Below are 9,988 nucleotides of genomic sequence, written 5' to 3' on the forward strand. Positions count from 1 at the left end.
TCGATTCAGCAGAAAGACCACCACAAAACACACGCGTATGTAGGGGTCAGGTCGGGGAGGTGTAAGAAGGTGTATTCGAGAACTGGCTATCCGGCCACCGTATACTGCCGGCTATGTCACATAGTCTGGATGGCACCCATGTAGTAGGGGGAGGGGGTCTCCCCACTACAATATATATCTTTACACTGTCAAGCCCAGTTTGCCGGGTGCATTGGGCTCATATGTGATCTGCCCAGATCGACGTGTTCCTGATAATTCCGAGGCCATATCTGATTTGATTCCCCAACTATTGATCTCTCGATGTCGCTATTTGTTGCATTGCGCTGGAATATCTAGATCGGTCAGCCAGACCTCCGGCAGTCCCGCACCCGCGTGTCAGATCCCGAGGTACTCTCCGGGATGACCTATCACATCGGCCCCAGTGCCGTTCAACCCCTATTCCCTGCCTCCCTAGATCAAGTTCTTTGAATCTACACCTTGTGTTTTTCTATATCGACCTCACTCACCGCTGCCTTCTCCACTAGCGCTCTCACCATGGACGCCATCGGGGTATTCTTCACATATAATGCCACATATCGGTTATGGATCTGCAAGACCTGTCAATATGTGGTGGATGTCAAAACCATGATTGCCCACCTAGGCGCAAAGCACCGACAACACCCTATGGCCCGCACTGGCGACCAACGGGCAGCTATTCATGCTGAAGCCATGAAGGCGAACCCATGGAACCCTGACACGGAGCCATTCACCCCACCACCCCCTGACTCCCGGCCAATTCCTGGATTAACGGTCCATCGTGGCTACCGCTGTCCCGCCGACGGCTGTCGATACGCGTGCCGCACCCGAAGCACTATGGGCAAACATCGTGGAGATAAGCATCGCGATGCTGTCTACCCCCGGGGGAGGCCACCAGTCGACCCAGATGACGATATACTCCGACTCCGGGCCCTGGAGCCGGTGTACTGCCAGCGATTGCATCCATATGGGCCGCATAGTGTCTACTTCGCTGTCACGCCCAATCCGGCGGAGCTGGCGGACCCCAAGGCCCCGGCCCCGGAACTCGATGAAGCTGCATATATCCGATCCCAGGTGGACTTGGCGCTCCTCCGATCTGATGGGATCGCGGATGCAGAAGACCAGATGGCGCCAACGGACGAGAATGCCACCGACACGTCCCCGTGGCTGGAGCTCACCCGATGGCCTGAGTATGTTCGAGGGCATGCGTTCCGGGACATCGCCCAACTTGCCTCCCACCCGGACCCCATGACCGAGCCAACCTTGGTCGCGATTGGCCTGAGCGTGAAAAGACTCATCGATCGGGCATTTGAGTCGATCGTCTCTCATCGTATCAACGAGTTTGACCAAGTGCGCATCAACAGCTTTGTCCAGAAACCCGGTATCTGGCAGCGCCCCATCCAGATCAAGCTCCGGCCCAAGACGTATCATGGCTACTGCCGGACCTGGGTCCGTCTCCTGAGTTTTGCGTATCGCACGAGTCAGCCCGACCAGCAGCTCCAGCTTCGCCACCAGTTCACCACCTCCCAGCTCAGCGCCATTGACGACATCCAAGGCTCCCTCCAGCGGCTGTTTCATGCGAGGGACCCCGGTTCTATGCAGGACGCCAACGTCGATCCAGGTCTCCCGCCCCGCGACCAGACTCAGACACCCACCAGCCAGGCCATGAAGGATCTTGACCAAGCCTGCCTGGACCTGTCTCTCGCGCTCCTAGACCATGAGATCCGTGGCGATTTCTTTGAGAGCCCTGTGGTTGCCTTCATGGCAGCGCTAGGTGTTGATAGCAAGAACCAGACTTACTTCGAGCCTGGCAGCTATACCACATACCTGTCCGCCTTGGTGAAGATCTCCCAGATGCTCGTCACCCAGCAGGCAGTCGATCTGGCCGATCGGAACGAGGTCAAGCACCCTGGCGATGCGCTTGAAGAGATGCAAGAACGTTTCCTGATGTATGGCGTCCGATATCCATTCAGCTGGATCGCCCGTCTCCGCACCTATGGCAAGAAAGTGCAGAATACATCCACCAGCCTTGGATTTCTCATCTGGAGTGGTGATCAGCAGTCACTCCACTACCGGGATCTCCAGCTTACTATGGATTCCCTGGCCGCCTTTATCCGCACGCAAGTGGAGCTTGCCCAATATGAGCTTGAGAGACTCTTCCTGCTTAATGAAGGTGAAGCACGCGCTGGTACGATCCCAGAGCTGCCCCTGCACCAGCTCACTGATGATCCAGTCAACAACCAGCGTGGGTGGAACTTCCTGAAGCATAGGAAAAACCGCCAGCTTCTCTCCACGCGTGGTGACAGATGGATGCTGGACCGCATTATGGCCACCGAGGCCCTTCGCAAGGACTTTGTTGAGGTCGGCCCAGCCACCAGGACTGAAGTTCGTCCGGCTGTGAAGTGGAATAAAGCTCTCCTCCTGGAATATCTTAACTGGGTCGATGAGTTCTTACAACGGCTGCTACTGCTGGTCCACATGACTTCCGGCCAACCCGCGCGTGCCACTGAACTGATCTCGATTCGGTATTGCAACACCCCGGAAGGGAGACATCGCAACGTCTTCGTGGAACATGGACTGGTCTGCATTGTCACTAGCTACCATAAATCCAAGAGCGTCACCAACTCCATGAAGATCATCCACCGATACCTGCCACGAGTGGTGAGCGAGCTTGTGGTGTACTATCTTTGGCTGATCCAACCATTCGCAGAGCAAGCCGCTATGTTTGCCTGCCAAAGCAATACCCGGATGCGGTCGCCGTATTTCTGGCCGAAGGGGAGGGGGCATTGGGATGCGAAACGTCTTGGAGCGGTGTTGAGATCACAAGGGGAGGCCCATCTGCAGACCAAGCTGCATGTGCTTAACTGGCGCCATGCAGCGATCGGTATTTCTCGCGTCCACCTGAAATGTGGTGGATTCAAGCGCGACTATGGGCCAGATGACCCGATTGTGGATGAACAGGCCGCGCATGGGTCCTGGATGGCCGGAACTACTTATGCACGTGGCTTGAAGGAGGCGCCCGGAGTTATTGAGGCGAAGCGGATCCGGTTTCGGGCAATCAGTTCTGAATGGCATAAACTGCTGGGTTTCGACGCTCCAAGAGGTCAGAAAAGGCGTTATGGTCAGCTCAGCGATAAAGAAAAGGTGCTATCTGCACAGAAACGCCGAAAAGAGTATATCACTATTGACTATAGTGATGATGAAAGCTACTAATATAGAACTGCGAGGTAGATGGCTAGTTAGAGCTAGGAAACCATGCGGTAGAAGCCGACCTGACCTTGCATCACCACCACATCCTTCGAGGCTAATTCTTGGGATTCTAGTACAATTAATACCGTATACTTTGATCGTTTTATCACAATTTTGATTCCTTGTGTGGTTCATGTAGTATAATGCGTTGAAGTTGGGCTTGGGCGAGTTCGTTGAACTGGATTACTTAATCACGGAACCCCATGTTTGTCCTCAAATTAAGCCCGTTTCGCGTTAAATACTCAAAACGAAACTCTTTTGCATGATGACTAACACACCAAGGCCATTGGAACAAATGTATCCTTAATGTGATAGATCTGAAGATAAAGCTGACAGACATCCTCATAGCCCCAATTCTGTCGAAGGTTGGTGACCGGGAACCACGCTAACCCGGTCAGGCCTAGTTCCCGCACCCCGGAGATAAAGTTGATTTAGCGCCATATCCAAACCGACTTCAATCTATACAATCCAATCCACGCTTTTCAACCGCCCGAACCGCAACGCAACGCAACGCAACGCACAGGGGGTAGACCAGCTGGAGGCCATTGGAGAGCAGCCTCGGCCATCAGGGTTGCTCGAATGGGCCCGAGTCGAGCTAAAATTAGGGTTTTTAGGAGGGAAAAATTCGAGTGGCACTGGGTCGCGCAGAACGTTCAAAGCCCCGATCGCGCATATAAATAGGGTCGCAGGGATCCCAAAAATCAGTATGTTTTATGTTGGAGGTATGTTCATAACATAATTGAAGTTGAGCGCGATCGGAGCATGTTGAGGGTGGTTTTGCGATCGTGAAAATGTGGGCGATGTTTTGATGGGGTAACCGCCACCCGCCGGTCGCGACCAGTCACCACGACCATCGCCGGCCACCACCCCATTCAGGTTAGCGACCAAATTGGCTTTTGCGATTGCAAATTTCAGGGGTCGATTCCGATATCCCGCCGCATCGTCCCATTTGATTTTGAGCCCGATCCCAGGAGGTCGCGGTTGCACCATTCCCCCGCATCTACAACATCCACCAGTATAGATGTTTGCAGATCCACCATGGGCCGCGAATACCATGCCCGCGACATTTTTTGTGTCAACCCCGCGTTCCAGGTGTTGATTTGCCAGAAATGCCAATGTGCAGTACGACCAGGACAGGTCAAGGCCCATTTAATCAGTACCGCTCATCGCATTCCCATGGGGTGGGCCCAGCACATTCACAGCGTCATTCAGCAGTGGGATCACATCGACGAGCAGCCCCAGGTCGACCGTTGGCCCCATCAGATGGACGAGCCCATCCCCGAGTTACCCGTTTATCAGGATGGACTCATATGTCGGTTCTGCGACCAATACACATGTCGTCAGATCGATGTGATGAAGAAACATTGGGCAAGGCCCATGACTATCGTGTGTATGAGGGCCGTGGTCGCCCCACGCCCACCCAGATTCGAGCCATCCAGGGCCGCATTGAAGCCCACTGCTGGACCGTTTCATGCCAACGGTTGTTTAAGCAAGGGCCCGGGTCCCATTATATTTGCGTGGGACAGCCAGACCCCGCAGTGCCCGTGAATCCCGTTCCCGACGCCGATGCCATCCGCCAGCTATTGCACACCGTGTCGGAGTATCAGCAGGAAGATCAACAGGCCCAGGACACCATCATCCAGGCCGGCGATTTAGACGAAGCCACGCCATGGTTGAATCGGACGGGATGGGTCCGGTATTTACAAGGGGTCCCCCGCCAGCCATTGGTCGAGAGCACCCGGCGCCCCAAGGAAAATATCGAGGGACCGGAGCGCGCCGCATTCGTGATTTGGCAGGCCATTGAACGATTAGCGCATGTGAGCCAGGAGATTGCCAAGGCGTGTGGTCATTTATTGCGGATCGAAGTCGTCCGCACCACCAAGGACGAGAGCCCGCACAAGCCATTGTTGGCATATTTGGATGCCGCCGCCATTGCAAAGCATGTGGCGCCGTGGCAGCACATTTTGATGTTTTTTGCGCGGACCCAGGTACGTTGTGTTCAGTGAGGGTGTGCCCAGAGCATCGTGTGGGTATGCCAATGCTCCCGTCCACCGGCGGAGAGATATATTGCCGCGTTGTGGATATTCCACCGGGGTGACCAGCCCGGCCCGACCCGCACCGTCGACAACCCAATTCCCACCACAACCCATGTCCATTCCGGACCGACCATATTAACCAGCACAGGTCGAACACGATTGGGAGTCCCCCCCATATTCATTCACCGAGCGCCAGCAGCAGTCGTGGGATACCGTGTGGCATTATGCGCAAGCCCGTGCCGGTAGCCCCGACCCCGGCGACGAGGAGGACGAGCCCGAGCCGTTTGAGATCCGCCCCATCGAGAATGCATTGCTGAATTTTTGCATCGATTTGTTACGCCAGGAGATCCGGAACGATGAATACGGGTGTGCCATGGTTTGTGCCACGGCCGTCATCGGTTACAGTGAGGTCGGTTGGGCCACCCCCAGAGTTTCCCACCGCAGATATCCAGTTTGATCAAGATCACGCGGTTTTTCATTTTACACAAAGCGTTGCGGTTGGACCCGAATTCGGAGGAGATCCGCCGTCGATTGGCCGGGCGGCAGGACCACCAGTGGGTCGAGGGCGACATGATCGAGTTTGACGACGCATATGCATACGAGGACGAGGGATACACGAGCGCCCCGTCCACCCCCATGGCCATGCGGAGTTCCCCACCCCCGACCCGCGACGACATGATCGGGCGATTCACCCAGGAGCAGCGCCGGCACCCCACGCGCACGTTCGCCAAATGGGTCAAGTATTTGGTGGATTTGTTCATGGTCCGTGGCACCAACGGTCCCGTCCAGTGGTGGATGGATTTGCGCACGTACGGCAGGACGATCCACATGAACACGCCCACCGAGGGCCACGTGGGGTGGAAGTCGGGCGATGAGTTGTTGTACAAGCAGTTCCATTTCACCATGGGCGATTTCCGCGGATTCGTCCATGGGTTGGTCCACCAGATGCGACAGCGGGTCGTGTCCGAGTTGCTGTTTTGTCATGATCTGGATCAGCCGCCGCCCGCCATCCCGTGGGACGCGTTGTATGATGATGCCACGCAGAGTGCGCCCGGATGGAGCTTTTTGCAGGATTTACGCACCCAGTGGCCCGTCGCCGGGCGGACGTGGTTGCTGAAGCGGGTGAGCCAGGAGCCCAAGTTGCGGCGGCGGTTCATCCAGACCGACGGGAGCGGGTTCCGGATGCCGGCCATCGATCGATTTTTCCGGGTGGTGGCCCAGTTCCGGGAGCAATTGAGTGTCGCCGTGCACGTTTGTGCCGGCCAGCCCAGCCGGGGCCCCGAGTTGATGAGCATCCGCCACCGCAACAGCGAGCGCGAGCGCCGCAACGTGTTCATCGAGGATGGCATGGTCACATTCGTCAGCCGATACCACAAGGGTTTCCACGTGAACAACGACACCAAGGTTATTTTCCGATATGTGCCGCGGGAGATCGGCGAGTTGGTGGTGTGGTATTTGTGGTTGGTGTTGCCGTTCGTCGAGCAGATGCAGTCATACCAGCGGCATGTCCGGGGGAGCCCGCCACCGTGGGCCGTCGGGCCGAGTATATATGGTCCCCCGACCCCGATCGGCACACCGAATGGAGCGGGGACCGGTTTCGCGCGGTGTTGCAACGGGAGACCGCCCATGGATTACGCGGGCAGCGATTAGGGTTACAGGCGTACCGCGACATCGCCATCGCCATCAGCCGGCGGTATTTGCGCCCGAGCAGCCAGTTCAAGAACAACGCCGAGGAGGAAGCCGACGACATCGACGACGACAGCAAGATGGACGACGAGGGCATGCGGGCATTCATCGCCGACATCCAGGCCGCGCATTCCGCCAGCATCGCCGGGATGAACTACGGCCGCATGTTGATGGAGAACCCCAACAGCACGGCGCGGCACCGCGAGTTGTTCCGGGCCGTGAGCCACGATTGGCACCATTTTTTGGAATTCCCGTCCGCCGTGGAGCCGCAGCGCCGCCGAGCCCCGGGGATCACGCGGAAGCCCAACCCGTGGGAAGACGCCGCGGCCGAGGCCCGCATCCAGCGCCGATATGATTTGCATCAGACCAACATGGCCGAGGCGTTCCAGAACATGATGGGCAGCACCGCGATGGCGTTGCGCGGACCGCAGGGCCCCGTGTTGCAGGCGATCAAGCACGGCGACAGTTGCATCGTGGCCGTGATGCCCACCGGGGGCGGCAAAAGTGCGTTGTTCATGTTGCCCGCGTGGGTGAGTGGCCGGGCCGGATTGACCATCGTCGTCGTGCCATTGACGGCATTACGGAGTGATATGATGGCGCGATGTCGGGATTTGGGCATTGCATGTGCCGCGTGGGATCCCCAGCGTCCGCCGGACGGGGCATCCATTGTGTTGGTCACGCCCGAGGCCACCCCCAACGAGGCATTTGTGAAGTTCGTCAACCGGCAGCGGGTGTCCCAGCGGTTGGACCGCATCGTGATCGACGAGTGCCATGTGGTATTGAGTCGCAACCCGGATTTCCGGCCATTGTTGCAGCAAATGGGCGCGTTGCGGGCCGCGACCACCCAGATGGTGTTGTTGACGGCGACATTGCCCCCCGCGAGGAGCAGACGTTGTGGGATCGCATGGGGTGGCAGCGGGACCAGGTCAGTCTGCACCGCAGTCCCACCAGCCGGCACAACATCGCGTATCGCGTGCACACCATCCCCGTCGACGACGCATATGACGAGCAGTTCCAGTGGGTGGAGATGCCCCGGGTGATCCGGTTCATCCAGGACCGCATGCGGCGGGCATACCCCGGGCGGGTGATCGTGTATGGCACCGTCCAGTCGCATGTCACGCGGGTGGCCGAGCAGTTGGGGTGCCCGGCATTTTACCGCAACGCGGTCGACAAAGACGGGATGTTGGACACGTTCCGCCGCCAGCCCGGGGCCGTGATCGTCGCCACCAGTGCGTTGGGCATGGGCATCGACATTCCGGACATCCGCAGTGTGATCCACGTGGGCCAGCCGCGGAACATGTTGGATTATGCGCAGGAGAGTGGCCGGGCGGGTCGGGATGGGCAGCCCAGCGAGGCCATCATCGTGCAAGCCGAGGGCCGGACGATGGGCCGGGAGATCCGTCCGTATTGGATGAACGATGCCCCCGAGGCCGAGCACACGCAGGTGGTCGAATATATGGACCGCGGCGCGATTGGGTGTCGGCGGGTGATATTGGATGCATATTTGGATGGGGAGATTGGCGGATACCAGCGCCAGCGATGCGGGGACACGGTGCCGGAGTCGGTGTGTGATGGACATGGATGCCAGCCCGATTGGGAGGACCACGAGTCGCGGATGGGGTCGTCGTCCCCGGGGGAGGCGGATGCGATGGATGAGGATATTGAGATGGTTGACGGAGATGAACCCCCCGTTGTGTCCGGGCCACCGATCGTTTCCACGCGCATGTCCCAGGTGGCATGCAGCAGTGATAGTGGGAGGATTGCGTCCCAAGTGGCATGCAGCAGTGATAGTGAGAGGATTGCGTCCCAAGTGGTATGCAGCAGTGATAGTGAGAGGATTGTGTCCCAAGCGGCATGCAGCAGTGATAGTGAGAGGATTGCGTCCCAAGTGGCATGCAGCAGTGATAGTGAGAGGATTGCGTCCCAAGTGGCATGCAGCAGTGATAGTGGGAGTATTGTGTCCCAGGTGGCATGCAGCAGTGATAGTGAGAGGATTGTGTCCCAGGTGGCATGCAGCAGTGATAGTGGGAGTATTGTGTCCCAGGTGCCATTTATATCACCAGCCGCAGCGAGGACGGCACCAGCACCAGCAAGGACAGCATCACCCACGACCCCCAGGGTCGAGCCCACATCCATCCCCACCACCACACCCCGAACCATCCCGACGGACATCCGACACCAATTCCGACAGCAGGACATTGAGCGCGCCCACATCGCGCAGCGGCATCACGGTCCGGCCGGACCCCGATTCGACGACGAAGCGTTTTTGGTCAGTGAGGTCGAGAAGTGGGTGCATCGGTGTTCGACATGCACGCAGAGGGGATATGATGATGCGCATGAGATGTGGCGTTGTGGGTTTACCGGGGCCGGGGGAGCCAGCAGGGAAATCCAGGCGAATAAGGATTGGATGAAGATGGTCCGCGGGAAGGTCCAGTATGCCAATTATACCGCACATTTCCCGTGTGGCATGCCGCAGCACATATGTCCATTGGGTGATCATCACGCGGACCATAGCGAGGAGGTCCAAGAACGGTGTCGAGGATACCGCACCGTGTTGATTCCGATGGTGGCCATGATGGGCAAGGGGCCGCAGCGAGATGCGGAGGTCACGCAGCGATGGTACCAGCGATTGGCGTCGCGCGGGGTGGTGGATCCAGAGCGGAATGATGAAGGGTTGATTCAGTATTTCGGACAGCGCGCGCCGGGGACGGCGCAGAAACGGTCGCAATTGACGGAGGAGTTTATTTGGTTACGGCGGGCATATGATGGACGGGAGAAGTGCAGTGATTAGAGGCGTGGGTCACGTTGATGGCATCACATGGGCGCTTCGCAAGGGTTGTTTTACCAGCAGGAATACATGAATGATGATTTTCATATATATATTCCAGTCCAAGAAGATTGGTGGTTTGGTGGGTGATGTCAATGGGAGTCCGCATGCCCGCATATATGTCGAGGAGCCAGATATATATATTCATGCATCCCACCGGCGAACCCCAGCCCAC

The 9,988-nt window shown here is 57.7% G+C and overlaps 1 protein-coding gene across 1 annotated transcript; it reads left to right on the forward strand.

Annotated features, from left to right (window-relative positions):
* Nucleotides 1–8,762: 8,762 nt before the first annotated feature.
* On the forward strand, nucleotides 8,763–9,777 carry N7532_007171 (uncharacterized protein; the record flags this gene model as incomplete). The annotated part of the gene is made up of 2 exons (XM_056619664.1): nucleotides 8,763–8,770; nucleotides 9,105–9,777. The coding sequence occupies 2 exons, from the start codon at nucleotides 8,763–8,765 to the stop codon at nucleotides 9,775–9,777; spliced, it is 681 nt and encodes a 226-aa protein (XP_056475823.1).
* Between the last annotated feature and the right edge of the window lie 211 nt (nucleotides 9,778–9,988).

The sequence above is a fragment of the Penicillium argentinense genome (genome assembly GCF_028826775.1).
Source record: "Penicillium argentinense strain IBT 30761 chromosome Unknown utg000005l_segment0_segment0, whole genome shotgun sequence".
NCBI classification, from domain to species: domain Eukaryota; kingdom Fungi; phylum Ascomycota; class Eurotiomycetes; order Eurotiales; family Aspergillaceae; genus Penicillium; species Penicillium argentinense.